We start from the raw sequence: 19,328 nt of genomic DNA, 5'->3' as shown, positions 1-19,328 counted from the left end.
TTTTTTATCTATCAATATTTTTGATAAAGTTAAACAAACAAAAATCCTCTTGGGCCAAGTACTAACTTTGCCCAACTTGTTTTAACTTCGGTGATCAGACAAAAACCGGTGATTTCCAAGTGGAATGGATGTAGACTTTTTGTTTAAGAAAAGAAGAATTTTTTTATCTATGAATATTTTTGAGGAAGTAAAACAAACCATTATAATAATTTTCTGGGAGTAAATCAAAAGTGGTCTACGACACGAAGTATTCTTAAGAGGTCACCCATCCAAGTACTAACTTCGCCTGATTTGTTTTAAATTCGGTGATCGGACGAAAACCGGTGATTTCCAATTGGAATGGATGTAGAGTTCTTGTTAGAGAAAATAGTAATTTTTTTATCTATCAATATTTTTGAGGAAAGTTAAACAAACAAAATTCTTTTGGGAAAATTAATGAGAACATTGGAATAATTTTCTGGGAGTAAATCAAAAGGGCTCTACGACATGAAGTATTCCCAAGAGGTCCTGCTGATTTCCAAGTGGAATGGATGTAGAGTTCTTGTTAGAGAAAAGAAGAATTTTTAGATATCAATATTTTTGAGGAAAGTTAAACAAACAAAATTATCTTGGGGAAATTAATCAGAACATTGGAATAATTTTCTGGGAATAAATCAAAAGGGGTCTACGACACAAAGTATTCCCAAGAGGTCACCCATCCAAGTACTAACTTTGCCTGACTTGTTTCAACTTCGGTGATCAGACGAAAACCAGTGATTTCCAAGTGGAATAGATAGATGTAGAGTTTTTGTTAGAGAAAGGAAGAATTTTTTTATCTATGAATATTTTTGAGGAAAGTAAAACAAACCATTGGAATAATTTTCTGGAAGTAAATCAAAAGGGGTCTACAACACAAAGTATTTCCAAGACGTCACCCATCCAAGCACTAACTTCGCCTGACTTGTTTTAACTTTGGTGATCAGACGAAAACCGGTGATTTTCAAGTATAATGGAGGTAGACTTTTTGTTTAAGAAAATAAGAATTTTTTATGTATGGATATTTTTGAGGAAAGTAAAACAAACCATTGGAATAATTTTCTGGCAGTAAATCAAAAGGGGCTATGACATGAAGTATTCCCAAGAGGTCACCCATCCTAGTACTAACTTTGCCTGACTTGTTTTAACTTCGGTGATCATTTGAAAACCAGTGATTTCCAAGTGGAATGGATGTAGAGTTCTTGTTAGAGAAAAGAATTTTTTATCTATGAATATTTTTGGGGAAAGTTAAACAAACAAAATCCTCTAGGGCAAAGTATTCCCAAGTGCTCACCTGGCCAAGTACTAACTTCGTCCAACTTGTTTTAACTTCGGTGATCAGACGAAAACGGGTGATTTCCAAGAGGAATGGACGTAGACTTTTTGTTACACAGGAAATTTTTTGAAAAACCATGATTGTATGTCACAAAATCCATGATGTGTTTTACAAAACACATAATGGATTTTTTATACTTGATAATAGGTTTTTAAAAACACATAATGGATTTGAAAATTACCTATGATTGACTGAGAAAACCCATCATGGGTTTATTAATACCCTTTATTGGATTTTCAAATTACATAATGGATATACAAAATTATTATTGGATTTATAGAATCCATCATTGGGTTTATACAACCCATTGTTGGAATTACATAATCCATTGTTGGAATTATTAAATCCATCATTGGGTTCATATAATCCATTGTTGGAATTACGGAATCCATTGTTGGAATCACGGAATCCATTTTTGGATTCATATGATCCATCGTTGGGTTTATATGATCCTTTGTTGGAATTATGGATTCTATTGTTGGATTTATACAATCGATCATTATTGGGTTTATATGATCCATTGTTGGAATTACATATTCCATTGTTGGAATTATTGAATCCATCATTGGGTTTATAGAATCCATTGTTGGAATTACGGAATCCATTGTTGGATTTATATAATCCATCATTGGGTTTATATAATCCATTGTTGGAATCACATAATTTATTGTTGAATTTATATAATCCATCATTTGGTTTATATAATCCATTGTTGGAATTTCGAAACCCATTGTTTGATTTATAGAATCCATTGTTGGAATTACAGAATCCGATTGTAAGATTTGCATAATCCATCATTGAGCATACAGAATCCATTGTTGGCTCTACACAACCCCTCACTAGGTTTACAGAATATATTATTAGGTTTATTGAATCATTACTTGGTTTGCATGGTTTTCTTCCTGTGTTTTCTTAACTTTTGCAATGAATATACCCCAAAAAACAATAAAATCCATCACTTGGCAGAGTAAGTCAAAATAAATTATTATAACTTGCAATCATATTGGTAGATTTATGTAAAAATATTCTTTAGTAATGAATAACCAATAGCATTGTTTTAAAATATTAAATTTGAAATTAGGTCGTGTAATTTATTCTGACTTGATCCGCCACTGTCACTTGGTTTACTTTATTTACCATTCTACTTACAAAATTAACCAATGGGTTGACTAATGACATAACTGAGTTTTTGAATGTTTTGGCTTTGGGTCCTGCAAGAATGAACATTGCATATGAATCCTAATGTTCGACTTCGAATTACGAACTGACATCAGTCCATTCCTTGGGAGCAAGATGAGCAATAGAGTCCCAGTTGACATTGTCAAGTGCAACCCGTGAGGAAACTTATGGTACAAACTTTTCATCCCCTTTCTCTCTATAGTACCATACTTTTCACCGTCCTTTCTTTGGCGTTTACTTTGAGGACTTTGCCACCCAAACCTTGTCGTTCCCCTCTAATAACAACGTCATTCACCAAGGGGTAAAATGGTACAGTAATATCTGTCCAATTTATCGGTAGGTTTGGTCTTTCAAAATCTACAACAGCAAAGGTTTCCATATCATCCACTGGAAGTGGGTATAACATCACCTTTCGAGAAACAGATGCGAAGTAATAACCGCAATCTCATTTGATAGTACGACAATTTTATTATCACCATTTTTACGTTCACCTAACATGTCTTCATCATCTAGTTTTTGGTACAATTTTATCTTTACTAATGTGCAGCAACTTCCCTTCAGCAAGATAGGTAGAAACGCTTCGATTCATGCAACTTCTTCCACATTATTACATGTCATGTAGATGACATCATCATCTACCCTATATAGGACACCATCGGCACTTTGAAGTGGCTTGAAGAGACTGCAGAAATGAAATGCAATACTTATTTATTCAGTACAAACAATGTGGCCAGAGGTTTGCATAAAAGTAAGAATTAGTCTTTGATCTTCCTTTGATAAAAGTACTTCTTTAGAATTCAGTCCGCTGACAAGGATTCCTTTTATTACAGCTGCTTCCGGGATTCAGCGAATTTCCAACTCTTAATCAGTCTTTTGGCTTCAGTTATGGTTTTGGCAGCCATCTAAAACAGAAAATGTTAGGACTACAATAATAGAATTAGTTCCGAAACAAGTAAACATTCGAAACCGCAGAGTAGGCACGGTTAACCAAGCGATGTTGACGATTGAACTCACAGAAACACTAAACTGCTACCTTGTTTAGATCAATCTTTGCAGCATGGGGTAAAGATGTTTCCTCTGGACTCAAAGAATTTAAATATTTTGTTTTATAACTCTTGTCTCTGTTTCTTCTTGGCAAATGAGCATTCAATATTTTTACGGTTGTTGGGAATACAATACAATTACAATTTTATTGATTCTCACTGTTTACAGTCAAAATATATAATTATTATAAACTATATATATATAAAAAAAAGGAAAAGAAAGAAATCAGAATTTGTTATTCTCAGTAAAAACAAACTTTTCGTACTTGCGAATTTGTGAAGGGCAACCAGAGGAGCCAAAGCTTTCGAGCTGGTTGCCGGAATGGTAGTATAATATAAATTGTCTGGTTTTACACTATAGTAATAATCTTGCATCTAGGTAAAAACTACTGGGCGCAAGATTTTTCTTTTTGTATATAACTATGTATATTACCTATTAAATCATATACTATTTATACAAAGCGGGTTTGGGCCTAAACCCGCTTTGACTATGAAAAAAATAAATTATAGGAAGATTAAATCGGTGAATTTGGATTCCCTACGAAAGGATCTAGCTGGATCTACGTTATGTAGTGATTCACATAATAACCAGCATCTTGATCTTAATGACCTTGTTAAGAATTATAATAATACACTTTCTGAAGTCATAAACCGTCATGCCCCATTGAAGACCAAGAACATTGTAGTCAGACCTACTGTGCCTTGGTACAATGATAATATCAATGCTGCTAAACGATTGAGAAGAAAAGCAGAGAGAAAATGGAGGAGAACAAAATCGGATATTGATCACATTGACTTTAAGAAGAAGAAAAACTATGTTACTTATATTATGAACCAGGCCAGACAGGAGTTCTATAGGAACTTCATTGAAGAGAATAGCAATGATCAAGGTCGATTGTTTAAGGCGGCAAAGAAACTTTTAGGTAAGAGGAATGATGTGTCTTTCCCTCAATACCGTGACAAGGTAGCCTTGGTCAATGATATTGGCGGATATTTTGTGAATAAAATCGAAGCTATTTGCTCGGATATTGAGGTTTTTGATGCCCAGCTGAATACAGGTGTTCGTGACGCTGTTCCTAAAGATTTTGAAGTAGATGAACCTCAAATATTCAGTGATTTCCAACTTCTTACTGAAGATGACGTAAACTCGCTTGTCCAAAAGTCAGCTAAAAAGTTGTGTTTATTAGATCTCATGCCAACATCACTGGTAGTCAAGTGCCTTGACGAGCTTTTGCCTGTAATCACGTGTTTGGTTAACCTATCATTGTCATCTGGTAGGTTTGCGGATGATTGGAAGGAGGCTCTCGTGAATCCTCTTTTGAAGAAGGATAATTTAAATTCGGAGTTTTGCAACCTCCGCCCGATTAGTAATTTGCAGTTTATATCCAAATTGACAGAACGTGCTGTCTTTGACCAAATGCACAATCACATGATGCGGTTCGATCTTTATCCAATACTACAGTCAGCATATCGCCAAGGACACAGCACCGAAACAGCTTTAATAAGGCTACATAATGATATTCTTTTAAACATGGACAAGAAACATGTAACCTTAGTGGTGTTTCTTGACTTAAGTGCGGCGTTCGACACTGTAAACCATGAGATCCTAATCTCGCGTTTAAGATCAAGCTTTGGTATAAGAGGCAATGTCCTAAATTGGTTTATATCATACTTAATCAATAGATCTCAACGAATTTCCCTTGACGGGTGTGTTTCGAACAGCTTCCCTCTTCCTCAAGGCGTCCCACAAGGCTCGTGTTTAGGACCCCTGTTATTTACAATCTATTCCAGCAAACTGTTTCAGGTCATACGAAATCATCTTCCAGATGCCCATGCATATGCTGATGATTCGGAACTCTATCTTTCGTTCAAGCCTGATTGTCAAGTGAGTCAGGACGAAGCATTAAATGCGATGGAACGGTGTGTGAATGATATAAGAACATGGATGATTATGGATAAACTTAAAATGAATGAAAGGAAAACGGAGTTCTTAGTTGTTGGAACTAAGCAACAACTTTGTAAAGTTAACATTGACCATCTAACTGTCGGTGGATTAAAAATCAATTCCACAAGCGCGGCCAAGACTTTGGGCACATGGCTTGATTCCAATCTTAACCTTCAAGAACATATTAATAAGACTTGCAGAGCTTCATTCTTTCATCTAAATAACATAAGGCGCATCAGAAAATATTTATCTAAAGAATCAACGCAAACATTAGTTCAAGCATTTGTTATCGGACGTCTGGACTACTGCAATAGCCTCCTTTATGGCATACCCTCAGTACATCTGGACAAATTACAACGTGCACAGAACTCTGCCGCGAGAATAATTTGCAAAACATCAAGATTTGACCACATAACTCCTGTGTTATACACCCTGCATTGGCTGCCTATCAGATACCGCGTTAACTATAAAATAGTTATTCTTACTTTTAAAGCAATCCACGGCCTTGCGCCTGAATACATTTGTAGTTTAATTAGCATTAGGGAACAATTAAGATACAGTCTTCGATCTAATAGTGGACTTTTACTTAATCAACCTAGTTCTAAATTTAAGAAGACATTAGGGGATAGATCTTTCACATCCGCTGCTCCAACACTCTGGAATAAACTACCGTTACATATCCGTAACATTAACAATTTTGTAGGTTTTAAGAAAATTCTGAAGACTTACTTTTTTAAGATTGCTTTTAACGTTTAATTAATTTCAACTAATATTTTATACATGTAAATAAGTTAGTAAATAGTATATAATTCTGTAAATAGGTTAGTTTATTAATTCCTGTAAAGCGCATTTGATCATATTTATATGTTAATTTGCGCTATATAAGTTTTAATTATTATTATTATTATTACTATAGTATTTATGCATGTTTACATAAGAATTAACTCAATATTGCAATTAGCAGTTGATCGTGTTATTGGTTACTAAGTAAGTAATGTTTATATTGCTTTTTAAATACATTAGACGGCAATAATTTGAAAGAAGGAAGGATAGATTCTGATAATTTAGAAGTATAAAATTTAAATGTAAATTTGCCATAGTTTGTTCTAACCCTAGGTCTATAATAATTATCTGGAGATGCATATCTTGTATAAAGTGCATCCACATAAGATACAGGTTTGAAGAAATCCATAAATAAATCTGGTGTATCCTTATCCTTGTTTCATATCTGACTTAACAAGTACGATTGTACTATAGTAGACCAGGAACTGCGTAACCGAGTTTAATTTCTGAACTGCATTGTATTTATAACAATGGAGAGGACAATGTATTTCTAATCGTTTCTGTTTACTTATATATATGCTGAATATTAATGATATGTATATATTATTTGCTGCAAATATATCAAGAATTGCTTGTAACTTGCCTCAAACATCAAAAGTCGATGCGGAATATTGCTTAGAATAATTGTGCCAAGTTTCATTCCGATCAAACAAGTAATGCTAGAGCCTTAGGGTTTTTTTAAAGAGCGTCGCCCCCTAACAACAACAACAACAACAAGATTAGCAGCGGTTAGGGACCAGTTCCTGGTCCAAGAATGTTGCGATTTTTAATTTAATTAAATTTTCTAACTTCAGAATCCTAAGTAGCTTGTAATATGGATTAAGATCTCTCATAAATTTGCCAAAAAATACATCTGATACATTAATCAATTTTTAATGACAATTGGTTTTGTACGTAGTCCCCCCAACTTCTCAAGCCATAGATCAAGTATGGATAAATAAGAGTATAGTACAGCATTTTTAGCATTAACAATTCAGGATATCGTCGCAAATGATACAATATTCCTATATTTTTCGATATTTTATTTCTGACATAAGAAAGCTAGGTATTCCATTGAAGATGTAGATCAATGTACACTCCCAAATACTTTTACTGCTTTTTTTATTGATATTTGGGATATCAATTTGAGTATTTTTCCTAGGAATTGAAGTTATTATCATGTAGTTTGCTTTTTTAAAACTTATTTAGAGTTTATTTGATAAACAGTACGTATAAACTTTTTTTAATTCCTCATTAACAGTATTTTGCAGATCATTTGGTGTTTTAGAAGAGTAAAATATGTTAGTATCATCAGCAAATATTCTAAATTGGGTAGATAATTTACATAAATAAGAAAGAGCAGTGGACCAAACGTTGACCCTTGCGGGCACTCCACATTTCATTTTTAACAACTTTAATTTAATGTTTCCTATGTGAACAGATTGAGCTCGATCACTAAGATAGCTTTGAAACCATTCCAGTGGGATACCTCTTATTCCCTATTTTGCAAGCTTTCTCAATAGAATTTTATGATTTACTGTATCAAAGGCCTTTGAGAAGTCTGGAAAAATACCACAAGTATAAAGTTTATTATTGATGGATGATTTTAAATAATCAGTAGTTTCTAGAATAGATAGATAGAAAGCTTTATTTTAACACGCTGACCCCGTCAACCGAAGCTGATTTCCACGAGGGGCATGTGAACACTTCACAGCAGTAATCAAAATATGGGCGAACAATGGCATTATACACAGAAAGAAGGGTTTGCTTATCAACAAATTCTTTTAGTCGTCTAAGAGCTGATATTCCTGAAGTTATTTTCTTGCAAATATTCTCAGTTTTATTACTCCAAGATAAATGCTGGTCAATTTTGGATTAAAAAACTTGTTTAGTTGATTTGTTTTCAATTTGCACATTTGGTTGTAAATTTGTAACACTTTCAGTCATTTGTTTTGAACCAATTAACATGAACTCAGTCTTAGCTACATTTAGACTAAGTTTATTGGCAATTAGCTATTTCCTAAGTTTTTCCAAATCAGAATTTACTGCATCTTCAAGATCAGTAATAGAGTCTCCAGAAACTGTCAGGTTAGTGTTGTCAGCAAACAACCGAGGTTTTGTTTTATCTAAGCAATGAGGCAAATCATTAATGTATAACAGAAAAAATAGGGGCCCTAAAATAGAGCCTTGAGGTACACCACATTTGATCAATTTCTCAGATGAAACATACCCTTGTATTTGGCATTTTTGGCTTCTATTTGAGAGATATGATTTGAGAAAAGATATAGCTTGCTCTTTAATTCCATAAAGTTCTAGTTTTTTCAATAAAATTTGATGATCAACAGTATCAAATGCTTTTTTCAAGTCAATTAAGACTACTAGATTAAACATTTTACGGTCTAAATTCATATACCAGTCATTTGTACAGTCCAGTAATGCTGTAGCTGTAGAGTGGAATTTACGAAAACCAAATTGACAATCATTCAGTAGATCAAATTTGGTTAAATAATTGTATAGTTGATCATACAGAATTCGTTCCATAATTTTGCTAATGGCAGGCAAAACAGAGATTAGTCTGTAATTTCCTGGCACGTTTTGTTGCCCATTTTTATATAGAGGTATTACTCTGGCCATTTTCCATTCATCGGGGAAGAAGGCCTGGGTAATAGCCTGATTAAAAATGTATGTCAGTGAATCTGAAATAGCAGGTGCAGCTATTTTAATAATTTTACAAGAAATATTATCAATGCCTGTTGCTTTATTGCTAGAAAGACCATGCAAGAGATGGTAGACATCTCTGACAGTGACTGGCTGGAATGCACTGAATTCTGATTTTACCTTTTCAACATATATGTTTGAAAGTTGGAATTTGAAGTATCAATTTGGCTTGCTAGATCAGGGCCAATATTTGAAAAACAATCATTAAAGCCCTGAGCAATGTCTTTGGTATTTGTCAAGCTATTTTCGTGTAATTTTAACTCATTTACTACTGTTGGTGTGCTTTGTCTACCTAGTATATTGTTTATAGTTTTCCAAGCTTCTTTAGGAGAGCATTTTTGACCAGCGATTTTAGTGGAGTAATAATCTTTTTTTAGCATTTCTTAGCTGAATATTAACATTTTTTTTTTGTTGTTTGATAATTTAACCAGTCTATCTCTAGGTTTGTAGAAATGGCCTTTCTTTTGAATCTGTCTCTTGCAATTATAAGTTGCTTTATAGCACTTGTAATCCAAGGAACTTTTTTCATTCTAATCTTTTTATGCTGAAGAGGTGCATGATTATCCAAGACTTCTAAGAATAATTTCTTCCAAATTCCCCACATAGCGTTAGGATCTTTTGCGAAAAAATATACATTTTCCCAGGGTTGGCGTTTCAGATCCTCAAGAAATTTTTGGTGATTAAATTTTTTCATATTTCTTATCTCCACTTTGTTTTCTTGTCTTTTAACGACAGAAATTTCCTTATCCCCGAGCCGGCGGCGCAAAGCGCCGTGCGAGGGTACTAATTCCGCTGGGAGATTTATTACACCCGGGTATTGTGACAGAACATAGCGGAATCCAAAGTTGCTCAAATTCTATGTTGTGGACCGTGGACCGTGGACGTTCAATGGTCATGGTACTTGTGCGCATGCGCGAAATGTAAGCGAGTAAAGTACTGGTAATTAGTAACTTGCTGATTGGCTAAGATGAACAGTTTGGATTAAAACTAAAACGTCAGAGATTTAACTGTCTTTAAAAAACGTTTTTTAAAAAGACATTTCGTATCAAATCAACTCTGCTGAATACAGCATTTTTAAAAGAAAAAAACAAACACTCTTAACAAACGAGAAAATTTTCATTTGGAAGATGGCGAATAGGGTAAGTGAGAAGCTAAAAGATGGGAAAAAAGATGCAGGTAATGATGATGAAAGGCTGGCAAGAAGAAAGATAAACAACCGAGCCCTGTTGGATGCAGAAACGCCAGAGGAAAAGCAGTGTCGGTTAGAAAAGCAAAGGGCTGCTTACAAGAGAAGTATTGAGGTAAGTACAAGCGATGAAAGAGGAAAACAGAAAGAAAAAAGACGTCAAAAATCTCATCAGAAAACCCGGAAACAAAAGGAATGTCGTTTAGCGAAACGCAGGGCCGCTTATAAACGCAGGACCGAAGCAAATACTAGCGAAGAAATTGAGACGAAAAGAGGAAAGAACGGCAACATTTACAACAACAAACGCCAGAGCAAAGAGAAAGTAGTTTGGCAAAACGACGAGATGCCTATAAACGGAGTAGTGAAGCAAGTACAAGCGAGGAAATTGAGATGCAAAGAGGGAAAGAACGGCAACTTTTACAACAACAAACGCCAGAGCAAAGAGAAAGTCGTTTGGCAAAGCGTAGGGCAGCTTATAAACGGAGAAAGGAAGCAAGTACAAGTGAAGCAAGTGAGATGCAAAGGGAAGAAAAAAGAGCAAACGCAAGAGAGAGAAGGCAACGTGAAAGTGTCCAAAAACGAGCAAAAAGACTCGAGAATATGAGGAAACATGCGAAAAAATCATACGAGACAAGGTCGAAACCTCAGGAGGTACAGTCAGAAAACAATCGGGTAAGAATGTGTGACGAAGAAAGTACAAATGCTGTAAGTAGCTGTAGTTCAGACCAATATTTGCATGAAGGTGGTTGGCAAAATGTTGACAACCCCTTGCATGAGCAGGAGTTTTTCGAATAAAATGCACAGTTTTCATTTAGATCAAGAGCATTTAGAGCATCGGCAGTGTACAATTTGTAAAGAGGCCTGGCCAACAAGGCAAAACTTGGCAGCAGATCCCTTCGTTTGTTACCGGTGCAAAAGAGACAAGAAGTCCCAAAGAATTTCAGTGCTGGCAATGACATGGACCCAGGTATTGTTCCTGAGCAATTGAGAGGTTTGACACAGGTAGAGGAAATGCTGATTTCAAGGGTTTGCCCCATCATGCAAGTCTACGGAAAACATGGTGGGCAAAGGGGCTACAAAGGTCATGTACTAAACTTACCACAAGATATTCAAAGTTTCTTGAATAGGTTGCCTGCACAAGTAGTTGACTTGCCTGTTATGATTGTGCGTAGACAGGGCGCTGATGAAACACATAAAGATTTTACAGTTCGTCGACACAGGTGCTGAAGCTATTGTGGTTGAAAACAAACAATCCATTTTTCAAAGACATTGAGATTGACAGGGATTATCCAAAGCCTACCAGAGAATGGTATCCCTAAAGAGCTAAGGTATGTTATTGATGACAATGAACTTTCAGTTCATGTTGAAAATGAGGGCCCCCCACAAGAATCTGTAATGAGTGCTAATGCGACAGTTGAAGAATTAGTTTTAGGAAATGGCAGTACATCATTTATTCCTGTGCGTCAAAGACAAAGAAAGGATGGTGCAGCTATCCCAGATGCAGTAAATGAGGTTGACCCTTTGGACTGGCCATCTACAGAAGGTAATGCTGTTAATGAATTTAAAACAGATGGTTTGGCAAGCATGGCATTTCCAACACTATTTCCCTATAAAAGTGACCCAACAAACAGAGTCAGGCAACATGAGGTAAGTTTGGCAGAGGCATTCAAACACCTAATGAAGTTTGCAGAGAGGCTACCAAATGGTAAGTTTGAATGGAGGTTTGCCTCACATCCCGGTTCCCATACTGGGCACTGAATATGAAGCAGAGACATCAGTTGTTGTCACAAGCTAACATTTACTTGCGGCAACATCCAGCGGATGCTAACATGACTATGGAGGAGCTGAAGACAATGGTAAACTCGATGAGTGCAAATCAAATGGTAAATCGTTTGCAAAGATATGTTTCAAAAATTCAAGGAACAAATCAGTATTGGTATCAGCGACTGCAAGAACTATTAGCCCTGATTGAACAAAAAGGTTGCCCTACCTTTTTCTTTACTTTTAGTGCAGCTGATAGCCATTGGCCAGACTTGCAAAGACTGTTGCAAAGTAATGAAGGTGCATCAAGAACAGAAAGAGCACAAGCAGTGATAGACAATCCACACCTGACTGATTGGTTCTTCATGCAAAGGCTACAGGAGTTTATCAAACATTGGCTTCAAGGAGTCTTGGATGCTGAATGGTTTTGGTATAGGTTTGAATATCAGGCCAGAGGAAGTATACATGCTCATGGATGTGCTAAATTAAAGAATGATCCAGATATTCAGTTATTACGTAAACGTGCATGTAAAGCAGTGCTTGAGAAAGAGAAAGAAAATGAAATGTCCCCTGACGATTTTGAATTCTCTTGCCAGGATATTGTCAGAGATGGTCAAGATGCGGAGAGAAAGCTAATTAGGTGAGTTTAAATCATCAAGTATTAATGGTATGTTTAAATTACACTCACCATGCATATAGATTGCAAAGATTGTGTCCAATGTGTGCTGTGAAACACTTATAAGACTTTTTTCCAGACTTTTAGCCTACTGTATACAGTTAGCATCAGTGGTTAGCATACTATACAAATGCTGCAATGTTGCAAATGTCTAAAAATACAACTTCCACATACATTCACAAAACAAAACAAAATTCCGTTTATTTTCTTTAGGAATTGGTAATTCCTATTGTTAAGGAATTAGGAGTGTAAACAGCAAATATGAAAAAATATACAAATTAGGTATTATAACCAATTTGTTACTTTTTATCCCTTTTAAAGTTATGTTGACTGGCTTGTGACCACAGTTAATGATGATCTGCCTGATGAGAACTGGACAGTACCAGATCCGCACCCTTCTGCTGTGAAAGCCACATCAGTTGATAATCATGATGTTGATTATCACAGGTTAGTAAATTCAGTAGAGAGGCACACCAGATGCAGTCCAGCGTATTGCCTGAAAAAGAAGAGGGTTGACCTGCCTGCAGAGTGCAGATTTGGGTTCCCAAAACCATTACAAGAGGAGACTGCACTGATTTATGAGGTTCGAGGTAAGAAAAATAAATCTGTACACTCAGATTTGCAAACCAAGAGAAATGATGAGAGGCTGAATTCACACAACAGGGTCATGCTTGAGAATTGGCGGGCCAATGTGGATTTGCAGGTAATTGTGGAAAAGGCATGTGCAAGATATATGGCCAAGTATGCAGCAAAAGGGGAACCACGATCAAAATCTGCTTCTGACATACTGAAGTTGTCTGTATCTTCATTACAGAATGATGACCAAGTGTCTTCTGCAATCAAGAAAGCAATGATCCAAGTTGCTGGTGATCGAGACATGGCTGCTCAGGAGACTGCCCATATGTTACTCAGTTTGCCTTTGGTAGGCTGTACGTATAGTTTTGTTACTGTTTCTTTAGAAAACAGTAAAAAGTGATCCTTGATGCAGAAAATCCACAAGAGGAAGTACTTCAGAATTCTGTTCTTCAAGATTATGGAGAGCGACAAAAGTGGAGAGTAGGTATAGGGGGTTATCTCAGTTGAATTTGATGCAGTATGCATCTCAGTTCACAAGAGTCAGAGGTGAGTTGACAAAACGAGTGAATCCTTATATTGTCAGGACATTTCCAAAGGTTACAGCCAATCCTGGCAGCCCTACCTTTGGAAAATACTGCAAGTATCAACTCATTAAGTTTAAACCATGGGAAGATAAGTCATCAAATGCATGGGACAATATGGAGGAAACTGATGATATGTTTATTAACACATATGCTTCATTTCTTCAGACAGATTTTGCTAGAGACAATGTATTTGGGTATTCTATTGAAACAGAGATGGTCCATGCTGCACAGACAGATGAAACATATGGAACTGATGAAAAGTGATGAAAGCGATGACGAACAGGATCAACCTAATGAGGAAGAGCAAATTGAGGATTGGATGTTGTTATGTAGACTCAACCAACATTATGAGGATGCAGGAAATCAAATGGCAAATAACGAAGCAGTGGATTGGTTCGAAGCAGCAAGAGGCGTGCCTGGGGATTTGTTGAGAGAATCTCCTGGATGGATTTCTAAACAGAGAAGGGATGCAGAGGAGCAAGGTATGCAGTATCACACAGGTGACCAACAAGTGGTGGTTGACCCAGGGACCTTGAATGACAAACAGCGCTGGCATTTGACATTATCACTGCATCCATGGCTAATGATGAATGTGAACCGCTACATATGATTGTAAGTGGTACTGCTGGCACAGGTAAGACATATTTAATTAGTGCCCTAAAGCAAGTATTGCAAGACCAATGTATTGTGACAGCAACCACTGGAATTGCTGCATTCAGTATTGGTGGTCAAACTTTGCATTCCGCAGCTCAACTTCCGATTCGGGAATACAGAGAATTACAGGGTGATTCCTTACAGAGATTGCAACTCAGATTGGAAGGTAAGAGGTTTCTCATTATTGATGAAATGTCAATGATTGGACATAAGATGCTTTCATGGCTTGACAACAGACTACGTGCAGGTACAGGAAAGAGGATGTCCCATTTGGTGGCATGTCGATTATCCTAATGGGGGATTTTGGCCAATTACCTCCTGTAGGCGATAGGCCAATGTACATTGCAGGTAATGGATCCGTAATCAGTGACCATGGTCACAGTATGTATTTGACATTTGATCATGTAGTCATTTTAGAGCAGGTCATGCGACAGATTGGTGAAGACCCAGAAGTAGTTGCATTCAGGGCGCTATTGATGAGAATGAGAGATGGACAAGTTACCGAGATGGACTGGAGACTATTAATACAGCACTCCAGCCTAACGTTTCAATGGATCAATTTAGTGATGCTATTCGGCTGTACTTTGATAAAAAAAGTGTCGCTGAATATAATTATGAAAAGTTGCTAGAGATTGGACAACCATTGGTCAAAATTCAAGCAAGGCATTCTGGTCGGGGTGCAAGTGCGGCAACTCTGATGAAGCAGGTGGTTTGGAAGCTTCTCTTTTTGTCAACCAAAGCAGAAGTGATGCTGACATGTAACCTTTGGGCAGAAGTTGGTCTTTGCAATGGCTCTTTTGGAACTATTGAGCAATTTTGGTTTGCAGAGAATATGGGTCCACCAAATCTACCGATTGCAGTACTGGTTCATTTTCCGGCATATTCTGGCCCTGCATTTCTACAAGAATGTTCAAAGTGTATACCTGTGCCTCCAAGACTGTTTGAGTGGATGGCGGATGGAAAGTATTTGTCAAGACAACAATTGCCCTTGCGGCTGAGGTATGCAATGACGATACACAAGTCCCAAGGACAGACACTAACCAAGGCTGTTGTTGATTTAGGTAAAGGGGAGAGAGTTGCTGGCTGCACATTTGTGGCAACATCCAGGGTAAGATCAATTCATGATATTGTGTTTGAACCTATGACATTTGATCGTCTGAAAGTAATTGGTAAGAATAAAAGTTTGAAGAAGCGACAAGAAGCAGAACGACGACTTCGTGTGCTTGCAGAAAAGACTGAGCAGAGGCATAAGCATTGAAAATCTGGTGGATGGATTGTGCTGTAAGTTTGTGTTGCTGCATATATATTGTTCAATGATACTGGGCACCAATGTGCTTTCGAGGAAAGACTTGCCTGTTACTAGACACAATTTTGGAAATGAATTTGCTGAAAAATTGTTACAGACATTTCCTCTATTGTGTTTTTGAGGAGGGCAATTTATCATGTAAAACATGTGTCATTGCCTGTTACTAGACATAATCTCACGTATTATGTTTTTGAGGGTGGCTGTTGACATGTAGAGATATTTACATTATTAAAGTTTGTTCGTTTTACTAAAAAAATTTAGAACATCAATCAGGTAAGATACAATATAAACAATCAACCATTTCACTGTTCAAAACTCTTTACTTTATAATTCGTGCGTGTAGGCGTTTACGACGTATAGCATAAATTTCAAAAAGCGCGCGAAAATATCGTCCTGTTCTGTGCCACTGTTTGGACTGCAGTAAGTCATATTCATAATAAAAAACTTTATAAAATATTGAACATTTCAAAGTTCGCCCAATAAATTATATTACACTTCTCTCTTGTTGACATTTTAATTTACAAATTTGAGGAGAAACATTTTTGGAAGAAACTGCAAAAACTTTTTTTAAAGCATTTATAAATTTGTCGATTTTTGCAACGCTGATGGCTGATGCGCTTTACCTTTAAGAAATAATGAAAATATTATATTTTTTCTTATATTTTAGATTAAAAGAAGTTTTGAAAAAAATCTAAAACATGTAAGTTTGTTTATATTACAATAGATAAATTTTTTTCAAAACTAATATTTGTATATTATGATTTTTGAGTTTGCCTCGAGTACACTATATGGTGCTGTTGTTTTTACATACTTTTTTGCTCAATATACTTTTTATGTTGATGGCATATTTATATATACTCTAAAGATCTAAAGGAGACGAAGAAGTAAGATGCAAAATTATTTCAACAAAGCACTTTTTTCATGATGTTGGTAGTGCAATTATTGTATTAATATGTACATCTACTTTACCAACTACTTTAGTGGAGAATAATGAGGATGAACTCATACTTGGTATGTATATAGGCACGTATTTATATATATTTCACTCTGAATGTACAAATTAGCAACTGATTAAAATGTCGTTGATCATTTCCAATGTTCAAAAATCTAATTTAACAATTATTTGTTGGATTTTAGACATTGATATTGATAATGATGATGGTAAATATGATTAAAAAACTATTTGAAATATTATTTTTGTCACAGTTAGTTAATTTGTATGTCTTTTCACATAGCACTAAAAGGATAACACATGGAAATTTTCTTTCACTATAGAAATACTTGCGGCAGTCCCTGACCTGGCCCAGGGGCCAGATGAGCAACCCAGTAAGTTTCATGATTGATGTGACTTATTGATGCATACTTTCCCCTGCACAACTGAAATACTTTCATTTAATCTAGTGAATCCTCCACCTCAAGAAAGGCCTGGTATGTGCTTATTGAATATGCACAAAAATGATATGTTCTTTGAAATTTTGTATATACTGCCTATATTGTTTACCATTTATAAATGTATAGTGAAGCAATTGCATGATGATATATATTGAAATGAACTAACTTATATTTTCAATTCTCAAGCCTTGCAAGTTAATGCAAATTTTGATGGTATATATCAGCTACTTTGTTCAATATTATTTAGTTTATGTATTAATTAGTGATGATGATGCATGGTCAAGTTTTTTGTCAACAATTTAAAACTCTAAAATTAAAAAGGTTGCCTCCTATCATTACATGGATTTATGCAATATGTCAACCAAATTTGTTTTATTTTTTTTATTTTAGATGATGACCCACGCCCTGGGCGGTTTCGGAGGGCAGGCAGAGGTACTGTATGATTCATTATATCCACAACAATTGTTTCCAGTTTTTGTCATTGGATGTTACTCAAAAAATATCGCATTATGAGGATGCTCAATATGACATTTTGTCTTTTTAGTGTTACATGGACAAGTTAGAGGTTAGTAAAGTTCAATTGACAATGGTCATGCACCTCAAGAAAGGCCTGGTATGCTGATTGAATATGCACAAAAATGATATGTTTTTTGAAATTTTGTATATACTGCCTATATTGTTTAACATTTTATGATTAGAAAGGTATAGTAGAGCAATTGCATCTTGATATATATTGAAATGAACTAACTTATGTTTTCAACTCTCCAGCCTTGCAAGTTAATGCAAACCTTGACAGTATATATGTATCAGCTACTTTGTTCTATATTACTAATTTTATGTATTAAGTGATAATGATGCATGTTCAAGTTTTTTGTCATCAATTTAAAACTCTAAAATTAAAAAGGTTGCCTCCTATCATTACATGGATTTATGCAATATGTCAACCAAGTTTGTTTTATTTATTTATTTTAGATAATGACCCACGCCCTGGGCGATTTCGGGGGGCAGGCAGAGGTACTGTATGATTCATTATATCCACAACAATTGTCCAGTTTTTGTCATTGGAGCTACTCAACAAATATTGCATTGTCAGGATGCTCAATATGACATTTTGTCTTTTTAGTGTTGCATGGACAAATGAGAGGTTAGTAAAGTTTAATTGATAATGGTCATGCAGTTAACTCAAGATTTTTGGTAGCCTGCAAACCAATTATTTCTTGATATCATTTCTTGATATTAGGGCGGTGTTACAAATGTGGCCTTCGTGGCCACCGAGCGGCGACATGCGACGCACGTATGTATACAGTACCTTATGATTTGTCACGTAATGTATAGTCAGTTGTTACCTCACTGGTTCACAAACAATATAATCATGGCTTCAGGGCTATTGTTAGATAGTAGATGGTAGTATAGACGCTGCCCATCGCAATATATGACAATAATGTTTTAGGCTATTTCTTTCTCCAACTGGTGACCCGAGTAATTATTCTGCAGTTCTATCACCAATTCACCGTTAACTCAAAGCTTTGTAATAACATTTTTTATTTATAGGGGCTGTTTGTTGGTTATGTGGCCGAAGAGGACACACGAAAGTCATGTGTCCCCAGCGACAGGGGGCACAAAAAAACTGGGGCAATAAAACCCACCATGCAGTTTACAAACTGCACGTTTGAGAAGTTCAATGCTTGATTTGCTTGAACTTCTCAAACGTGCAGATTAGGCTACGTTGACATACAGTCTAATTAAAATCTCCATGTTGAACATCTTGCCCGGTATACAAATGTTAAATAAGATTTAAAAAAACAATGAGCTATCAGAACATTAAAGACGAGACAATATTGTTTTCAACTAGCTGCTCATAAATCACTGTATGTCAACGTAGCCTCGTGTTGTTCTCACGTTATATTAGTCCCGTTTACACTACACTCAATTTATTAATGGCACGGCACGGCTAAAATGGGTGCCTATTTCATCTGTGCTCGGCCTTTGCTTCGTAGCCTGAACACTAATAGGGAGCTTTAGCAGTGACTACGAGTACGAGTACGAGATTTGTCATTCTCGCGCGTTGTTTGCTTACGCCATCAGCCAAAACTCATAGTCGTTGGGCTTTTAAGTACGAAATTTATCAAAAAACT

The 19,328-nt window shown here is 35.9% G+C and overlaps 1 protein-coding gene and 1 pseudogene across 1 annotated transcript; one reads left to right on the top strand and one right to left on the bottom strand.

The window, feature by feature from the left end:
- Positions 1-232: 232 nt before the first annotated feature.
- Positions 233-351, bottom strand: LOC114537154 (annotated as a pseudogene).
- A 14,066-nt stretch (positions 352-14,417) lies between these two features.
- On the top strand, positions 14,418-15,753 carry LOC114537145 (ATP-dependent DNA helicase PIF1-like). Its single transcript, XM_028558276.1, has 4 exons — positions 14,418-14,475; positions 14,615-14,661; positions 14,732-15,074; positions 15,155-15,753. Exons 1-4 carry the CDS (start codon positions 14,418-14,420, stop codon positions 15,751-15,753), a joined length of 1,047 nt encoding a protein of 348 aa, XP_028414077.1.
- The last annotated feature ends 3,575 nt before the right edge of the window (positions 15,754-19,328 follow it).

Source organism: Dendronephthya gigantea, unplaced genomic scaffold, assembly GCF_004324835.1.
Source record: "Dendronephthya gigantea isolate DGI-Jeju-01 unplaced genomic scaffold, DenGig_1.0 000151F, whole genome shotgun sequence".
NCBI classification, from domain to species: domain Eukaryota; kingdom Metazoa; phylum Cnidaria; class Anthozoa; order Malacalcyonacea; family Nephtheidae; genus Dendronephthya; species Dendronephthya gigantea.
This window is presented reverse-complemented; position numbering and strand designations above follow the sequence as displayed.